Source organism: Elaeis guineensis, chromosome 1, assembly GCF_000442705.2.
Source record: "Elaeis guineensis isolate ETL-2024a chromosome 1, EG11, whole genome shotgun sequence".
Lineage (NCBI taxonomy): Eukaryota > Viridiplantae > Streptophyta > Magnoliopsida > Arecales > Arecaceae > Elaeis > Elaeis guineensis.
The window spans coordinates 7,180,663-7,201,988 of NC_025993.2; the positions used below are offsets into that span (position 1 = coordinate 7,180,663).

General features: G+C 45.6%; 1 protein-coding gene across 1 annotated transcript in view; it reads left to right on the forward strand.

The window, feature by feature from the left end:
• The first annotated feature begins 2,254 nt into the window (after nucleotides 1-2,254).
• LOC140850886 (cytochrome P450 71A1-like) overlaps nucleotides 2,255-21,326 on the forward strand; it is a 28,791-nt gene continuing 9,719 nt past the window's right edge. The window contains exon 1 of the mRNA XM_073251586.1: nucleotides 2,255-2,539. Coding sequence (XP_073107687.1) covers nucleotides 2,255-2,539 — 285 coding nt within the window. The remainder of the gene's footprint in view (nucleotides 2,540-21,326) is intronic.

The window sequence follows — 21,326 nt, forward strand, 5'->3', positions numbered from 1 at the left end:
TGTTAGTGTGCGATAAAAAGAGGATTTATCATACAGTTCTTAAACATATTCGCGACCAAATAATACGTCATTACAAGACGATAACGTTTATTGAGTAAAGATCGTTATGTACCATATGGGTTAGTTGTCCTCTTAACCAAGGAGTGTGATAACACTGGTATGCCATACAGATGAGATGTAGGAGTATATTATCACTGAACAAGTGACTCACCTGCGGAGCATTCTGCTGTCAAGAGCTGCTCGTGAAATATTTGGGTATAAGTGTCCTTCAGATCTGAGATCATCATAGTGACTTGCAAGCAACTCACTGTGCTTTGATGTCGGACTATCTAGATTTCTAATACAGTGACGGAAGGCTATTAGGTACGGTCAAGTACTTGTGAAGTCTGTGTATAGATCAAGATGGGATTGACCTCTCAAAACTATTGAAGTTGATATATCATTGTATTTCAATATAGCAAAGTCTTGATCAAGATAATCCATGAAATGGATTTGAAGGATTGAAATACAATGTGGATAATACAATCATGGTTGACAGTTAACCTGAGACCATCCTAGAGCATCCAGGGTCAAAAGGATGAATTATGCGGTCACCATATGTATGGATTCTGAAATATTTTTTTATAATAATTCAACCTATCTGGACGTCGGAAATCATTGCTACATAGTATCTCGATTAGTACAAGAATTATTTCCTATGCTACCAGCTTAGTGTTTGAATCTATGGAGTTATGCACATAAGTCAGATAAAGTAGGAAAGAATTAGCCTATGTTTATATGTCTAATTTGAAAGTACTTGACTTGATTGAATATATAAGCTAACTTAATTGAGAATTAAGTTATGAGTCAAACGAGATTGAAGAGTTGACTATGTCTAGCTAGCACTATACATGAGGTTCAAGTTTAATTCCGGGGATGAACAGTTTCTGATCTATGATTCATAGAGCATATGAGAGATTGGATTTAAGTACTAATTAATTTCAAATTAGACCTGAATTAATTAGACTTAATTGGATCTAAAAATCTATGTTAGACTGGATACAAAAGTCTTAAAGAGTTTGGGATTAACAGTCTTTCGAAATTATTTCGAACCAGCTTCGAATTGGATTCGAATCGGATCCGTTTTGATGAGATATAAGAAATCCTACTTGCACTGAGATTTTTCTCCTATATAGGCCGACCAATATCTGAAATGGTGCTAGTTTGGGGTGTCCTATGTGGGTAAGAGATTGGGTGAAATTTGATTGTTATATGTGATGGCAATTTTATCTCATGTGGGAATCCTTCTTTCATGAGTATTGAACTGATTCAAATCAGATTTGAGTTAGGACTTCTATACTTATTAGATCATAAAAATCATCTATAAATAAAGAGGGTCTCTATCTATGGATGCATAGTAAAATAACGAACAAATTAGATTGAGAGAATAGAGAAAGAGAGAGGAATCTAAAGAGAGAGAGAGGCATGTCTACTTTCCTTCCCCCACCCCCACGCCCCACCTCCTTTTTTTTTCTTGCTTTCTCTACTGTTGATTTTGTCCTCTACCTTTCATTTATTAATAAAATATAATAATATGTTTCCACCATTTTACTCAAATAATATTAAAATTAACTAATTCATGAGATATTAGAAGAACGAGGTTGACACATCCATTTAGATTCTAAAAACTAACGGTTAGAGATTTCTAATAAAAAAGATATTCATAATATTATAATAGTATGCCCATCATTTAAAAAAAAAAAATCAGTCTCGATGAATATCTCCATGAACGATATGGTGAGTATCATCACCATTCTGTACATTTTCCTAGTAACAAGCACTGTTCTTCCAACTAATATTCAACTAACTATTTTTTCGAAAAACCAATATGCAAATCACCATCGCACCAACATGTACTAGATAGTATATGTTATTTATCAAATCAATTGATTGTTATGTTTATAGTCTAATTGTGGATGATCATCGATGATTTGTATAAGCTTCAATTCATTCTTTTACTCATTAATTTCTTTCTTATCAGGATATGTTTGGTGCTGGAACCGATACGTCTTACATAGTCTTGGAATGGGCCATGGCAGAGCTTGTTCGAAACTCGCAGGCGATGGAGAAGTTGCAAGATGAGGTTCCAGGCATGGCTACAGGAAAAGGCTTGGTCAAAGAGGAGGATTTAAGTGAGCTGAGCTATTTAAAAGCTGTGATAAAGGAAGTTCTATGATTGCACCCTCCTGCTCCATTATTGCTTCCAAGAGAATCCATGGATGATTGTCGCCTAAAGGGCTACGAAATTCCTAGAAGAACAAGAGTAATTGTAAATGGTTGGGCCATTGGTAGAGATCCAAAAGTTTGGGAGGCACCAGAAGAATTCCAACCTGAGAGATTCGTGGGTAATCAAATTGATTTCAAGGGGAATGACTTCCAATTCATTCCATTTGGATCTGGTCGGCGAATTTGCCCTGGTATGAACTTTGCGATTTCTACAGTGGAGCTTGCACTAGCAAATTTGGTACAATGTTTTGACTGGGAGTTGCCTCATGGCATGGTAAAGGTGGATCTAGATATGATTGAAGCTCCTGGCATCACAAACCCAATGAAAAAAAAGGCTTCACCTGGTTGCAAAACCACGTGGCTACTACGTGGACCCGTGGGTGATGACCAGTTCCACTAAGAATAAGTATTAGTTCTTGTAATAATAACTAATAATGACTACTTTGTTTTCATAATGCAAGCTTATGGAAATAGATTTTGTGTTTTGGTCCAAAGTTATATCCAATCTTCAATGCGGTAAAGATAGGAGAAAAAATTAAAAAAAAAAAAAAGAGTGCCTGTCAACTAAAGGCTACATTGGTAGTTTGTTGACTAACTTTCTTAATTAAAGATTAATTTAATTTATCAAAAAATTTCCTTAAAAAGATAAAATAAATTGCCTTATCAAAGATATGATTGGGCTTTCTTATCTCTAATCTCATTATTCAGCTTTTATATCACGTTACCTAAAACACTAGTTGGAAGATATTATTTTTATTTATTTATCCTTAATAAGACCTATGATCTCCTGGTATTCAAATGACATGAGACTAAAAACATATAAGGAATGCTGCTTTGGTGTGTCTCACCCCAATGAAACCCCACATTCTATCCAATGAATATGGAGAAGGCTTGCCCATCGATGACCAAGCTAGTTTGAACTCCTTTATACTTTTATAACAATGGGGCTATGATGTCCCAACAAAAAGAATTACAAGTGGTGAAGGTGCCTTCAAACCACTCAAGTATACACAACAAGCCATGAACCATAAGCAAGGCTACTACACGGAGCTAGGACTTATGGAAGGGTATATGAACTCACCAAGCATGATTCGATGGCCTCATATGGGCTTGCGTCATAATGCTCTTAGTCTATAAGAGCCATGAACCAGGTTTTCTTTAATATATTTTATAACAACCTTGGGGCATCATCAAAAAAAAAAAAAAAAACTAATCAAAAAGTATTATTTAGATTCTTTTGGCCTCGTATAAATAATCAAGTTTTTTCCAATATATATGCAATGAATTAAACACACACTAGCACATGCTTTTATATAGATGTAGGCATGTTTAGTCTCACATAGAGTATATATTAGATAGGTCTTGAATGCATATACGAGGATAAGAGATCTAAATAGTACATTCTGTCTAGTTTTTTCTAGATAAGGTCCTCGGCTATCATAAAACATTTAAGATCTTGTATACCTTCACAAAGGACATGCAATATGTAGAGTGGTTTTGATGAAATTCTTTAGAGAAGATAGAAGAAATAATTTGTTTCACAGACTATTAAAGGTAAGTATCTCATTGCTTGGAGGGTTTCATGTAGAAGATTTCTTCCCATGGCTAGAAAGGTTCTTCGAGTCAAGCACTAGAGATAAGAGGGATGCCGAGAGATGATATATATATATCATTTTTTTGGATGACATAATGAAGGGCCATGCTTATCATACGAAGGATGACAATGATGTTTTGGACATATTATCTCTCCAAAAGAATCCCTCCATAAAGCAATTTGTAGAGTGGTTTTGGTGAAATTTTTTAAAGAAGATAAAAGAAATAATTTGTTTTGCAGGCTACTAGAGGAGAGCATCTCTTTGCTTGGAGGGTTTCCTGTGGAAGATTTCTTTTTATAACCAGAAGGATTTTTCAAATCAAGCACTAGCAATGTGACGGACATCATGAGATAATATATATATATATATATATATATAATATTTTTTGGATGACATAATGAAAGATCATGATTATCATATGAAGGATGATATATATCATTTTTTTGGATGACATAATGAAGGGCCATGCTTATCATACGAAGGATGACAATGATGTTTTAGACATATTATCTCTCCAAAAGAATCTCTCCATAAAGCAATTTGTAGAGTGGTTTTGATGAAATTTTTTAAAGAAGATAAAAGAAATAATTTGTTTTGCAGGCTACTAGAAGAGAGCATCTCTTTGCTTGGAGGGTTTCCAGTGGAAGATTTCTTTTTATAATCAGAAGGATTTTTCAAATCAAGCACTAGCAATGTGAGTGAAGTCATGAGATAATATATATATATATATATATATATATATATATATATATATATATATATATATATAGTATTTTTTGGATGACATAATAAAAGATCATGATTATCATATGAAGGATGACAATGACCTTTCGGACATATTATCTCTCCAAAAGAATCCCGCGATGGAGCGCCACCTAACTTGTTTGGGCTTATTTAAATAATCCATTAATCCTGTGCCATCTAATAGGATTCCCAAGAACACAAAACAGATCTGGCCTATATTCTCGGTAGTCAAACAAATTTTTTCAGCCATAAAAAGAAAAAAAAAAAAAAAAAAACTTATCAACTCTTTGTTTCTATCGTACAAGAATGGTCTCGAAGTGGTCCGGTTGACATTAGTGGTCCGGTTGACATTAGCTGAGCTAGACCTCATATTTTATAATACAAAATCAAATCCATGCAAATAATTTAGAACATATATGTTTGAGGGTCCAACTTGGTTTCCTCGATCCAATCCGACAAGCATACGCAAACAAGTTCTTCGTTTCCATGTCTGCTTTCCCTGATAAATTCTTTTTCTTTGCTTTGATGAAACGGACCGACGCCATTACCCTTGTCTCGTTCTAATCGTTATAGATTTTATTTTATTTTATTTTATATTCTTCCAATACGGTGAGGTGAACCTGAGACTGAAGTTGAAATTATGCCAGCGCTGCTGTCACGTGGCGCGACCTACAACCAAACAAGATTTGGTGCTTGAAAGTCTCGTATGGTGTACCAAAAAAAAAAAACATCTTATACGGTGAACTTGGCATCATCAAATTCGGCTCATGTTCCAATTAAGTCCTCTTCTAAAGTTGAGGCTTTGCTATGAAAACATGTGTGACGCTGGCTTGACAAATGTACTTCAAGTTATCTTTCATATATTCCAAAATCCAGGCACTTCTCGCTCATCAACATCAATCTTATATTATCCTGTTTGACTGAGTAGCCTTTATTTGGTGTATAAATTGTTGTCTGCCGTTTTTTTTTTTTTTTTGTACCTTCTTATTTGATTTTCTCCCCGCTCAGAAGTGAGGCTTTGCTACGAAAACATATGTGACGCTGGCTTGACAAATCTACATTTAGTTATCTTTCATATATTGCAAAATCCAGGCACTTCTCGCTCATCGACATCAATCTAATATTATCCTGTTTGGCTGAGTAGCCTCTATTTGATGTATGAATTGTTGTTCTTATTTAATTTTCTCCTTGCTCAGAAGTCGTAATTATTCTCCGACAACTTTTATTTCGCTCCTTCACTGAACCCTCTTAATAAATTTGGATGGTTCTATTGAGCCTCCTCTTAATATCAAAATATATATTTTACTAATTTTGATGAGTTGCATTAAACCCCTCATGCTTGGATTGAGACATCCATCTATGAACCACTAAAGATCTAAATAGCTCTTAGAGATCCCTCATTATCCATTAAGGTAATTTTGATGAATATCTATTGATAAGAGATTATCATCTATTGCCACCATCGGGAATGTGTGCAAACACATCAAGATTCCAAAGGTAGGTTGATTTTTTATAATTAAATTTCTAATATGGTATGGTAAATGTGGATACTCATCAAAGGAATGGTCCCTACACTAATTCTTATAATAGTTGCATATCCCTCCAAAGAACCTATCCATAAAATGATTAAAACCATGGCCTCTTCAGTTGATGTGCAGGTGATCAACCAATCGGACCAATACTTACTAGATAGTGGTTATTGTTTACCAAAATGAAGGAAAAGCTGTTTTGGAAAGCCTTCAAATGATGATCACCGATGACATTTATAAGCTTTGATACATCATACTATATATGATGAAAATTTAATAAGCAAAAAAATCAAACAAAATATGTGAAAGATACGGCGAATAAATCAAACACAGAGAACACCAATATTTACATAAAAAACCTCTTCAATGTGAGGAGTAAAAACCATGACCCGACACCTACAACTTTCACTATAATCAAATAATAAGAATACATAAGATTCCTCTCTAGTTATCAACAACTAGAGGCATACATCAATTTTTCAACATAATAAAACATCAAGAATCAATATCCTTAGCAGCCATGAACACCTAATGATGCAACAAGTGAAATTGAGGAAATATCATCAGAGAAATAAAAAAATCTTGAAGAAAAATATGAGCAGAAATTAAGGCTAGAAAATTCCAATTCTGATCTCCACCATCCAAATTCGAAAAGCAAGTGCTAAGAACATGTAGACCAAATTTCAACTCAATCCAACGGTGAACGAAATTTCGGTAACCACTTTTGTGAAGGCTATACAATTTGATCCGAAAAACAGAACAATCTATTTTCTACAATTTCTTATTCTGCTCTCTGCTCTTTCGTTTCTACTGATCCATCTTTTGTTTTACAGATTTTCAGCCCTCTTCTCTAATGTCGGTGCTCTCTAAAATTATATTAACCATTAAAATTTTTTTGAAGTAAAATAAAATAAGTCATCCACATGGATTTTAACTCATATGGCACTATAAGAATATGTTGTATTAGCGATGGCAAATCGCCATCACTAATAGCCATATTTATCGATAAATAATTATGATAAAAAAATTATCGTTAAAAGATCGAGATCTATTAGCGACGAACCATTTTGTTGCCATCGCTATAAAACTTAAATTTTAAATATTTATTTATTTAATCTTTATTAGTTATTAGCGATAACTTTAGCGACGTAAATTCACCGTCGCCAATGCAGAGCCCTAAAAAGCCTCCCTTTTTCAATCAATTTTTTTTGCTGCTCCTCCAAGTCCCTCACTCTTCCCCTACCTCCGATCCTCTTTTTTCGACCGTCGCTTGCTAGAACCATGCCGGAGCCCCCATCTTCGCACCGTCGTCTCTGCAACCCTGCCTCCCCCATTCTTCTCCTGCTGCATCGTCGGAAGCCTGTCAGAGCCCTTGCCCCCGCACTACTATCCCTACGTCAAATCCACCATCCCCACATCGGATCCATCGCCTCTGCACCAGATCCGCCTCCCCTGTGTCAGGTCTACCATCCCCGCACCCCTGCCTCCCCCGTTCTTCCTCCACCACACCGTCGAAAGTCTGTCGGAGCCCCAGTCCCTGAGGCCTAGTCCCCACATCAGATCCACCATCCCATGCTAGATCCACCATCCTCCATGTCGGATCCACCATCCTCCACACTAGATCTGCCATCCCCAGCATCGGATCCATAGTCCATGCACGGATCCACCGTCCCCATGCCCTCACCATCCTCCCTCATCATTCTCTCATCTCTTGGTGAGTATTAGTGACGACGGTGGCAGTGGCGGTGACGGAGCCATCACCAAATATCGTTCCCTCCTCTTCTATTTTTTTATATTTAAATTTAAATTTATGATGTTTATTTAAATAAATGATGTTTGAATTTAATTTGTGCATGGAATGTGCATCTTGGCCCTCTCCATTTGTAATGCTTTTCGATATTTTGGAACCCTTGGGGTGGGATTTGTCTGGATGCTCTACTAGGGTGGTAGGGGTACCACCTCCATGGATGCCCCGACTCAGCCCATCGGTATGGGATGCATGATCCGACTACCTTGGGCGACAGTCCCTAATATGCAAGTCACACGATCTGATCATCTTGCGGTTGAAGCCTGTGTGTGTGGAATGCACATCCTGGCCCTCTCCATTTGTAATGCGGCTCGATATTTTGGAACCTTCATAGTCAGATATGCCTAGATGCCCTGTTAGGGTGCTGGGGGGGCACCTTTACGGCTACCCTAGCTCGGCCCATCACATGGGATTCACGACCCAACTGTCTTGGATGGTAGTCCCTGGTGCATAGAGCGCACGCCCTAGTCATCTAGCACACCCAAGTCCGCATGCACGGGATGCACGTCTCAGCCCTCTCCGTTTGCAATACTGCTCGATACTTTAGAATCCTTTAATTTAAAAATTTTAAAAATCTTACATTGTATAGAACCATTGACCTATCTTTTGATTAACATACATATTCTACGGTATCTGTACATTTATATATTTATATACGGATGAAAAAATTATGTATATTAGTTAATTGATTGTCTAATATAGATAATTTAGAAAATATAATTAATTCTATAGGTCATTACAGTAATCAAACAGTATGTTGAGGGTTCGAAAAAATTTCGGATAATATTTTTTTTTAGTTCTCTTCACACATCTTAAACCATATGGGGAGAACTAAAGAAACTGTCAAAATTTTTTTCGATCCCTATTACATATTATTTGATTACTGTAATTGATCTATAGAATTAATGCAATTCTTGAATGGGATAGGGTCTTCTATGCCTATTAGTTGATGATAGAATGTATTTATTATATAAGTCATTTGGAATGATAAAATAATTATTTAACAATTATCTTGTATTTGTATATGCAGAATCCTTCGGTAGTATGCCATGGACTGTAGTTGGATGAACCGTCGAATAGTCGACGGAGAAATTTTTACTGAATATAGGGAGGGCATAGAGTACTTTTGTGATTATACTTTCAAAAATGCGGCACTCTCACATCAAGGATGGGTTTGTTGCCCTTGTAAGAGATATGGTAATACAGAAATGCTTGATAAGGATACAATGACTGTCCATTTATATAGAAGTGGATTTATACCTAACTACAAGCATTGGTATCTACATGAGGAGACGTGGGAGATAGTTGTATGGGTTACAAGTAAGCAGGATAGGGACACAGATAGAATAGTAGACATGGTTATAAATGTGACTGATTCTAAATTTAACTGAAATATGAAGAACGATCCAGAAGTTTGCAGTGGCGATTTCTATCTGTGCAGAGAGATGCTAATGAATCACTATGGTCGGAATGTGAACTACATACTGTATTATTAGTAATGTCAAAGTTGTTGAACTTAAAGGCCGAGTTTAATATGACGATAAATTGTTATGATAGGATGATAGTAATTGTAAAGAAAATACTTCTGAAGGATGAGAAGTTTGTTGGGAGCTTCTATACATCAAAAAAAATGATGCAAAGATTAGGCATGGATACAAAAAGATAGATATATATTATAATGATTGCATATTTTTCTATAAGGAGGACCAACTGAAGAGCTCATATGACGTATACGGTGAAAGCGGATTTAAGTCGAGGCAAGAGGGTAGGGATCAAAAAGACATACCATATAAGGTTCTTTGATATCTTCTCCTCACTCCCAGGCTTCAAAGGCTTTACTTGTCCAAGAATATTACTGGATAGAAGAGATGGCACAAAAAAGAGATTCACAAGTACTCCGATATAATGAGTCATCTGTCAGATAGTGAGGCATGAAAAAAATTTGATTCTTGCCATCCTTTATTTGCTCAAGAATTACGTAATATCCGATTGGGTCTATCTATCGATGGGTTTATGCCGTTCAGTCATATAGCAGCTTCTTATTCATGTTGGTTAGTTTTTATTACTCCATACAATCTACCATCGAAAATGTACCTAAAAGAATATAACATCTTTCCTATATTAGTCATTTCTGGACCACGTCATCCTGATAGATTCATTAATGTATATCTAAGGCCTCTTGTTGATAAGCTGAAATTCTTATGGTCCGATGGCACATGTACTTTTGATGCATCGAAGAAGCAAAATTTTATAATGAAAGCTGCATTGATATAGACCATTAGTGATTTTCTTACTTATGGGATGCTATTAAGATGGAGCACTCATGGGAAGCTAGAATATTTTTATTGCATAAAGAATGTAAAATCATTTCAACTTGAGCATGGTCGTAAGCCTTGCTGGTTCGATTGTCATCATCAATTTCTCTCCAAGCATCATTTTTTTCGAAAGCAGTGAGACAGTTTTAGGAGGACATATAGGAGGCCCTCTATGATCAATGGAGCAGTAAGGACTACTCTGACCGATGATAGAGGGCTTGATAGAATCAGATAGGCCAATAGGATCCAATCAAACACATCGACGGCTCCATTGGCAAATATGTTATAGCAGATAGATTGATAAAAATTTTAAACTTATATTAATCTCATATTTAGTTGATTATATATATTTTTTTATTAACTTAATTATATTATTTACTTATTGTAGATATAGTAGTTGGGTTATGTACTAGGGTAGCTGCAGTTATCAGAGGCCACATACTAGTTTAGGAGGAGCGGTGATTACTTAGATTCTAGATCCAAATGGATTATGATAATTTAAAATATTATTTATTAAATTTTTATATATACTAATATATATAATAGCACTAATGAATTTCTAAACTATATAGACGGATTATGCAGAGTGCGTCGTAGTGCGGTACGATGAGGACCCATCCTCTCAGCCCCTTCTTGACCTCGAAAGATAGCTCAGGACCACGGGACGGGTGAGTAGGAGTCGGATCATAGGGTTCGGATATAGCTTCAATCCTCCAGTAGTTCACTGGTCTTCGACATCCTTCTCTCAGGCCACCATGATTTAGATATGGGGTGATACACATGTCGAGGAGGTTGTAATGAGAAACTAGAATAATACTCATGGTGAATGTTGCAGAAGGAGTGGGACTTTAGTCCCACATTGGTTGTTCAGTCAGACCATCTTGTCTTATAAGGCTTCGCTACCCTTTAGCCCTTTGTGATGCATCTTTTGGCCCGCACAATGCAGCCCCGAGGGATAAAGCCGTACGGGGTCCACTCCTCAAATCAGACAATACCTCACAGGTGGATGGGGCCGTCTTACGCCCGTGTAGCTACGGACGCATCCTGGGACCCGATCCAATCCCCAACAGGCAAGGTCCCACGTGGCTATGGACACATCCTGGAAGCCGATCCGACTTTATGAGCTTGGCTGATCGGACCGTAACACTGATGGTCCATGCAGGTCTCCCCCAACAGACAAGGTCCCCTGACGGGGGGACCACTGTTGCGGAGAGAGCGAAACTTTAATCCCACATCGATTGTTCAGTCAGACCATCTTAGCTTATAAGCCTTCACTACTCTCTAGCCCTTTGTGAGGTGCCTTTTGGCCCACGCAACGTAGCCCAGATAGACAAAACCAAATGGGGTCCACTCCCACGTGAGGCCGTCTTATGCCCACGTGGCTACGAGCGCATTTCGAGAGCCGGTTCGATCTTATGAGCCTAGCTGATCCGACTGTAACACTGATGACCCATGCAGATCTCCCCCCAATAGGTAAAGTCCCCTAACTGGGGTGCCACTATTGTGGAGGGAGCGGGATTTTAATCCCACATCGGTTGTTCTGTCAGGCCATCTTGTCTTATAAGGCTTCGGTACCCTCCAGTTCTCTGTGAGGCACTTTTTAGCCCACACAACGCGGCCCCAAGAGACAAAGTCATGCTAGGTCCACTCCTCAAAGCGGATAGTATCTCATAGGTGGATGGGGCCATCTTATGCTCACATGGCTACGAGTGTATTTCGGGAGCCGGTCCGACCTTATGAGCCAGGCTGATCGGACCGTAATAATGAAAATGCAGAGTTTTGCATGAAAGGAAGAAGAGAAAAAAAAAAGAGATCTAGGTGGTTAGACCTCTTAGAATGGGAAGCTTCAACTTTATTGATATTCTATAATATTTATATAAATACAATTTAGTGTGCAAGTAAGCTTGGTAACCAAGCAAGCTCAAATAAGGAATACAAATCTAATACAACTTGGTGAGCAAGCAAGTTCAAATAAGGAATACAAATCAAATTAGAAGACTATATACATAAGAGGAGAATAATCCACAAATGATAATTGCCTTATCAGCCTGCACTTACATTCAAAAAAAAAAAAAAAGGAAGAAGAAGAAAAAAAATCTTAGCATAATTTGGTCCTCGACTTGTGCATAAAGCTTTCTGGAAAAACTTAGCGGTTTGTAACAAAAAAAAACCCTAAACTTAGCAGTGGAAATTAACGGGAGCCCTGGCCTGTGCGGTACTCTGCTATAAAAGGACAGGGAAGAGGGGACCAAGAGGGGATACAAAGAAGATCACCAAACCATGTCTCCCTCCTTGCAACTTCCCTTCGAGTTGGTTCTTGTTGGGGAATACCCCACCGACCGACCGACGGCCGGAGGGACCGACCGACCGACCGACGGCCGGAGGGACCGACCGACCGACCGACCGACGGTCGGAGGGACCGACCGACCGACCGACCGACGGCCGGAGGGACCGACCGACCGACCGACGGTCGGAGGGACCGACCGACCGACGGACGCCATCACCGGCCAATTGACGGTCCATAACCGACTGAGGATGTGTCGGTCGGGCATACTTTTTCCAACCGACTGAACCTGGAAGTCTGATGGCCGACTCACGTAAGACTCACCGACCAACAGAGGGGCCCGAATCTCCACCCGACGCCACTCAGCTGGCCACCGATCTAGGGTCGGTCGACTCCTCCGATCGCCGTACAGCCGCTAGAGCTTGTCAGCTCTGACAGCAACATGCGGCACTACCACCTAGGGGCATTGTCCCGCCTAGGACAATGTCAACCCTAGTGATTTGATAACCCCACGGCGATATGACCCTTTTACGGTGACTCTGACAGTCTACAGTGAGTTGACAATTTCTCAATTGTCCGCGCCATTAATGACGACGCCATATCGTGCTCCACTATATAAATCAGGGAAGGCAACAGTGCAAGAGATCCCATCTCCACTTCTCGACCTCGAAACCACAGGCTCGCTTCCCTCTCTCTCTCTCTCGATTGAGTTCTCTGTCTTCATTTCACTGTTGCCCAGTCACCTCTCTGACTTGACCGTCGGAGGGTCCCCGCCGGAGCCGCCTCCGATCAGTGTGGACTTCCTATTTTGCAGGCGCTCGTTCCCGGCGATCAGGCGACGAGGGGATTGGCCGCAACAGATTGGCGCACCAGGAATGGGAAACGATGACGAAGACAAGAGCCCAGCGATCAAGGATCACCGGGTCGGCGAGGTGCTCTTCCCGTCGGGAAGAGGCCTCCCCACCACCCTCGGCAGCGGAGCCCAGCTCTCCGCACCCCACGGTGACCATGGAGGCGCAGATCGCGACCATCGTATGGCAGATGACCGTACTGACGGACGCGGTCAAGAGCCTCCAGCAACAACCGGCGGCCCGTCCGATGCCCTCCAGGAGCAGCCGCCGACGCCCGCATCGATCCCCGTCGCCTCCGCGCAAGCGCCCGCAACAGTGCTCCCATGGAGAGGAGGAGGGACGGCCATGGCGCGATGACCGACGATCCCAGCAGCCCTCTCCTTCCCTGCTGGAACAGGCGAGGAAGGAGAAGCGACCGCGAACGCCGTCCGCCTCCCTCTCGGAATCTTTCGGAGACTCCACCCCTGGGGTCTCTCAGCACCGACGGACGGACGATTACGAGTGCAGGTTCGAGGAAATCGACCGTCAGCTTGCACAGTTGCAGGTGGACGGCCAGAAGTCTTCGAACGACGTCGACTTCCAGACCGCCCAACCTCTCTCCCGACTAGTTCTCGATGAACCGATCCCCAGTCGGTTCAAGATGCCGCATGTGGAGCCATACGACGGCTCCACCGACCCAATCGACCACCTTGAGAGCTACAAAGCTCTCATGACGATCCAAGGGGCAACCGATGCTCTCTTCTGCATCGGCTTCCCCGCCACACTCCGCAAGGCTGCCAGGGCCTGGTACTCCGATCTTCGATCGGAAAGTATCCACTCCTTCGGGCAGCTCGAGCACTCTTTCGTGGCCCACTTCAGCACCAGCCGGAAGCCGTCGCGAACATTGGACAGCCTTTTCTCCCTCAAACAGGGGGAAAATGAGACGCTCCGACACTTCGTGGCGCGATTCAACACGGCCACGCTTGAGGTCCGGGACCTCAACGAAGACATGGCTATCTCAGCCATGAAACGGGGACTGAGGGCGTCCCGATTCACCTACTCTCTGGACAAGACCCTCCCCCGGACGTACGTTGAGCTACTGGAGCACGCATACAAGTACATGCGCGCGGACGAAGGAGCTTCCGACCGACGCTTGGCCGAACCCAGAGGCCCGAAGGAGAAGCAGAGGAAGGGTCGGGAACTCGCCGAACCCAGCAGGCCCCCGACCGATAGTCGGGTCTCGCCACCCCGACGAAACCAAAAGTCACTCCGGCAACAGACTCCAAGGCCGACACGCCCTAGGTATGACTCCTACACTCCTCTCTCCACTCCTCGTGCACAGATTCTAATGAAGATCGAGGGGGAAGAATACCTGCGACGGCCTCCGCCTCTGAAGGCAAAAGGCCTTGACCGTCGGAAGTACTGCCGATTTCACCGAGGCCACGGCCACAACACCAAGCAGTGCATCCAGCTTAAGGATGAGATCGAAGTCCTCATCCGTCGGGGGTATCTCGGTAAATTTTGGAAGAACCCGCCGACCCAACCAGTTGCCGATCGACGACCCCGGCCGACTGAAGAAGCGGCGACTAATCGGCCGACAGCCGGAGTCATCAATATGATCTCCAAGCGGTTGGGCCCGGGGACGTCTGCGGGAGGGGAGCCGACGAAAAAGCCACGCCCGGATGACGTAATCACTTTTATGGAGGAAGACATTCGGGGCATCCAAACTCCCCACGACGATGCTGTTGTTGTTTCGGCAACAATAGCAAACTATGATGTAAAAAGAATTTTTATTGATGATGGAAGTTCGACAAATGTTTTGTTTTACTCGACCTTCTCCCGGATGCAACTGTCAACTGACCGACTTAAGAGGGTCTCCATGCCCTTGATCGGCTTTGCCGGGGATGCTGTCGCGACGAAAGGAGAAATTACCCTGCCTGTGACGGCCGGCACCGAACCACGGCAAAGCACGGTCCACTTGACTTTTACGGTCGTCCAAGTGTCTTCGGCCTACAACGCCATACTTGGACGACCCGGACTGAACGCCCTCAAGGCAATCGTCTCGATGTACCATCTCCTCGTTCGGTTCCCGACCAAAAATGGGGTCGGAGAGATGCGCGGGGATCAACAGCTCGTCCGACGATGCTTCCAGATCTCTGCTCAAAACGATGAGTTGAGGGGCTCCCTGACGATCGACAAGATGGACCAACGGGAGGAGGAAGAACGGGGTTCGCCGGCCGAGCGGCTCGAGTCGATCCCGATAGCAGAAAATCCTGACCGAAAGGTTTGGGTCGGGTCTCAATTGTCCGACTTCGAACGACGACGATTGACGGAGCTACTGACGGCCAATGCCGACATATTTGCTTGGTCGACAGCAGATATGTCGGGCATCCCCCCAGAGACAATAACCCACCAACTCAACATCGACCCGACGATGAGGCCGGTGAGGCAGAAGAAAAGGTCCTTCGCTCCAGAGAGACAGAGGGCCATCGACGAAGAAATGGACAAGCTACTCGAAACGGGCTTCATCCGAGAATCCACGTATCCCGATTGGCTCGCCAATGTTGTCATGGTCAAAAAAGCCAACGAAAAGTGGAGGATTTGCATCGACTATACCGACCTAAACCGAGCCTGCCTAAAAGATAGCTTTTCACTTCCAAAGATCGACCAGCTGGTGGATGCGACGTCCGAATTTTGACTGCTCAGCTTCATGGATGCCTTCGCTGGATACAACCAGATCCGGATGGCGCCTGAAGACAAGGAGCATACCGCCTTCGTGACTCCCAAGGGCCTCTACTGTTATCGGGTGATGCCCTTCGGGCTGAAGAACGCCGGCACCACCTACCAACGACTTGTCAATAAGGTCTTTAAAGACCAGATCGGGCGCAATATGGAGGTATACGTGGACGACATGCTGGTGAAAAGTGCACAGATCCCGGATCATGTTCGGGATCATGAGGAGACCTTCCGCACTCTACGACGACATCGAATGAAGCTCAATCCGATCAAGTGCGCTTTGGAGTGACCTCAGGGAAGTTCCTCGGATTCCTCATTTCTCAGAGAGGGATTGAGGCCAACCCTGAGAAAATAAAGGCGATCCTCGACATGCGTCATCCGAATACCAAGAAGGAGGTCCAACAGCTGAACGAAAAAATCGCCGCTCTTAGCCGATTCATTTCTCGATCAGCTGAAAGGTGCCTTCCATTTTTCAAAACCTTACGCCAGGCAAGTGGTTTTTCTTGGTCGGATGAGTGCCAACGGGCCTTCGAAGATCTGAAGAAGTACTTGGCTTCCCCGTCGCTGCTCGTAAAGCCGCAGGTCGGGGAGACCTTGTATCTCTACTTGGCCACATCCTCTGAGGCGGTCAGTTCGGTGCTCGTCCGAGAAAATGAGAACCGAACCCATCAGCCTATCTACTATACCAGCAAGGTGCTCCACGGCACCGAAGCCAGATATTCGGAGACGAAAAAGATGATTTTCACCCTGACCGTCTCCGCACAACGACTCCGTCCATATTTTCAGGCTCATGCCATAGTGGTTCTCACCAACCAGCCCCTGAGGGCGATATTGCGCCGACCGGATACATCTGGATGACTGACAAAGTGGGCGATGAAGCTCAGCGAGTTCGACATTCAATACCGACCGCGGCCTGCCTTGAAGGCTCAGGTCTTGGCCGACTTCATCGCCGAGTGCCCGACAACCGACCAAGGGTCGGGAGCTGCGGACCCAGGATGAGATGCGGTCTCCGAGCCAGACCCGGTCTCTACCTGGATGCTGCACATCGACGGAGCTTCAAACGCTCAGGACAGCGGGGCCGGGCTCCTGCTCACAAATTCGGATGGGGTGGTCACCGAGTACGCCCTCCGATTCGACTTCAAGGCCTCCAACAACCAAGCCGAATACGAGGCACTCCTCGCTGGCTTGAGGATGGCGAGGGAACTGGGCGTCGACAGCCTCCGGGCATTCTCCGATTCTCAGCTGATCATGGGACAGGTCAAGGGCGAATTCGAGGTGCGAGATCCGACCATGGTCAAATACCTTCAGAAAGTGAAGGACCTCGTGGCACGCCGTAGGTATTTTGAAATTTTCCACATCCCTAGATCGGAGAACGCCCGTGCCGACGCACTCTCCAGACTGGCGACTTCAGCCTTCGACTCTTTGGGTCGGACGTTCGTGGAGAACCTCGAGCAGCCGAGCGTCGACCGGGTCGACGAAGTGCTATAACTAACGGCCGAACCAAGCTGGATGGACCCGATCGTTCGGTATCTGACTGACGGGATCGGCCCCGAGGATCCCGCGGAGGCCAAGCGGCTCCGATGGTCGGCCTCCCAATATGTAATCATGGACGGCCGACTCTACAAGAGGTCGTTCTCCCTCCCCTTGCTTAGGTGCTTGGGACCGACCGACGCCGACTATGCTCTCTGAGAAGTGCACGAAGGGATTTGCGGGAATCACTTGGGGGGTAAGTCCCTGGCCTACAAGGTCCTGCGACAGGGTTACTACTGGCCGACCATGAGGAAGGATGCAGCCGAGTTGGTCCGGAGGTGTGAACCTTGTCAGAAGTATGCCAACGTGCAACACCAACCGGCCAGCCAAATCGCTCCTATTGTTGCTCCATGGCCCTTCGCTCAGTGGGGGGTCGATATTCTCGGTCCTTTTCCTCCAGCATCGGGTCAAAGAAAGTTCATAGTTGTCGCCATCGACTACTTCACCAAGTGGGTGGAGGCCGAACCCTTGGCGCAGATCACCGAGCGAAAAATGGAGGACTTTATCCAAAAATCCATCATCTTCAGGTTTGGGTTGCCGCATACTATCATCACCGACAATGGGTAGCAATTCGACAACCAAGACTTTCGGGATTTCTGTGCAAGGTTCCACATCACGCACCGACTGACTTCAGTCGGGCACCCACAGTCCAACGGCGAAGTCGAGGTGACCAACCGGACCTTACTCCACGGACTCAAGACCCGACTAAATGAAGCCAAAGGCCTCTGGATCGACGAGCTAGGCTCCGTCCTGTGGGCTTACCGAACGACCCCCCGCGTTCCGACCGGGGAGTCGCCTTTCAGCTTGGCCTATGGAACGGAGGCAATGATCCCGCTCGAGATTGGACTGCCGTCTTCAAGGGTCGAGTGGTATCAAGAGCCGGACAACTCCGATTGCCGGAGGGCCGACCTAGACCTCCTCCCCGAACTGCGAAACGAGGCTCAAATTCGTATGGCTTCGTACCGACAGAAGGTAGCTCGGTATTACAATGCCAGGGTCAGACCAAAATTTTTCAAGCCTGGTGATTTGGTCCTGAGAAAGGTAGAGGTCTCGAAGCCCCTGGACCAAGGAAAGTTGGCTCCAAACTGGGAAGGGCCCTACAAGGTAGCAGACACCTATGGTCTGAGAGCCTACCGACTGGAGACCCTTGAAGGGAAACCCATTCCCCGAACTTGGAACGCCGACAACCTGAAATTGTACTACCAATGAACTTTGTGCTTGTCCAGTCGGAATACAAATCCGGTTTGAAATCTCGGAGTTTTAACTCTTCGACTAACGATCGACGCTCACCAAGCTCAAGCCCCGATATGCCGACTCGGACTTGGTATCCGCCTGAAACCGACGACCCTATCGTCGGTAACGCATCGGACTCTTACAAGGACCGATGCATCCATATGGACGGGAGTTACACTCCTTCGACCTTCGATGGCACATCGGACTCTTACAAAGACCGATGCATCCATATGGACGGGAGTTACACTCCTTCGACCTTCGACGGCACATCGGACTCTTACAAGGACCAATGCATCCATATAGACGGGAGTTACACTCCTTCGACCTTCGACGGCACATCGGACTCTTACGAGGATCGATGCATCCATATGGACGCGAGTTACACTCCTTCGACCTTCGACGACACATCGAACTCTTACGAGGGCCGATGCATCCATTTTAACAGGAGTTGACACTCCTTCTACGGTCGAACTTTCGGGCCAGACCATCGGCTGACACGCCGGTCAAGCCCCGACCAAAGAAAGGCGAAATGCCTACACGACCGATGTCGCGACTCCCGACCGAGCTACAGCCGGTCGAAAGATATTCGGCTTGCCACCGTTTATCGCACAATGCGACCTCAGTCGCATTCATGATTCACCGACCGGGCTACGGTCGGTCGAAAGATATTCGGCTTACCACCGTATATCTCGAGGCGCAGTACGGATATCCGACACGAGGGTATCGGGGTCCGACTTATCGGTGCTCCCTCGACTGAATGCACCGGACGACATTCGACTGAACACGTCAGAGGGGACCCGACTACCGAACCTTTACCACGGTCGGTCGGCTCCCGACTCAGCGGACGCGCCCGACTGACGACCTTGACTATCAAAGGCCGATTGAAAGTCGGGACTTAGCCTACCTTCGTGGCGGCGTGGGTTGCCGAACGTCCTAACCGACCTATATAACTTGGCAACTCATGTGTTCGGATGCATTCCACAACTCATGAAGGAAAGGAAAACAGACAGAGGGAAAAGTTAAGTTTACAAACTGATCTCATTCAAAGTCAAAAGAGTTTACAAAGTCGGGCCGAAGCCCGATTACAAGTGTTCTAAAAAAAGAAAAGACAAAAGAAACCAAAGTCGGCAAGGCCGCGATCATCCTTCCGAGTCGATCTCCTCGACCGACGGAAGATCGGGGATAACCGGTGTATCGACCACGATCGACACTGGGTCGACCACCGAAGCAGGACCATCGGTCGGTAGGGGGCTGGCAGTCGGCGCCACTTGCTCCGGGACGGCTTCCTCCACCACGGCGATGCCTCCCGATGGCTGGTCGGCCATCTCCTCGGTGGCTTGTTCCTCAGCCCCCGACGGGATGATACTGCTGAGGTCCAGCTCCGGGTACAGGGCCTGGACCGCATTCCGACCGTCCTCGTACCCCACCCGGTACGACACGAAGCCCGACTCCAGCATCTCCTCCCGGTACTGGTCGGTGGCACGGAAGTCGTCCACCGCCCGGCTTGCCGACTCCTTCGCCGACCTTGCTTCTTCTTCCGCCCGGCCGAGCGAGTCCTTTGCCGACTCTGCTTTTGCCTTCGCTATGTCAGCATCGGCCTGGGCGATTGACAGATCCTCCTCGGCTTTGGTGAGCTTCTCCAGGCTGACCCGAAGCTGCTCGCGCTCGCCTTCGAGTTCGGCGGCGACGCCATCCCGCTCGCGCCGCAGACGATGCACGGTCCGGCCCTTGCGTTTGGCTTCTTTTTTGGCCGACCTTAGCTCGGACCCGAGCCGGAAGACTTCGTCCACCAACTTGGCCTCTCGGTCGGCCGACTACTTTAGGTGGTCGACCAACATTGCCCGGTCGGCTTCGACCGCCGCCGACCTTTCCTTCCAAGCCGCCCGGACGTTCCCGAACCTCCGGTATCCGGCTTCAAGCTCCGACATGGTGTAGATCAGCTGCCGACGCAAGTGTTTCGTCAGAAAAACAAAGTGACGAATACACTAAGGAAAAAGGAGGCGAAACAGGACTTACCTCGACCATGGTCGAGTAGAACGAAGACAACATCTCGGTCACTTGTCGAGACCTTAACGCCTCCACGTCGGCCGGGAGGAGGATTCCCTGGCACAGCCTCCTCGCCAGGTTGTGATCGGCCAACGCCGACGCCCCTTCGAGAAACTGTGCGCTGGGCGGCACAGTGCGACTCCCCGACCTCGTGTCGTCCGCGGGGTCCATCGGGGACTTCCCTCGATCGGCAGCCCCGACCGACGAAACCGGCAGCGAGGGGATGCTCGAGGTTGAACCGGCACCCCCCGTAGCAGCCACAGACGCCGCCGGATGATGTTCAGTTTCCCGAACGTCATCCGGCTCCACCGCTGCCGGCGAAGCCGCCGATGTCCCTTCGGCCGCTTCTTCCACCGGCCTCTCCTCTGGGTGCGCTGCCAGAGCCGCGAGCGCTATCACCGGCTCCGATTGA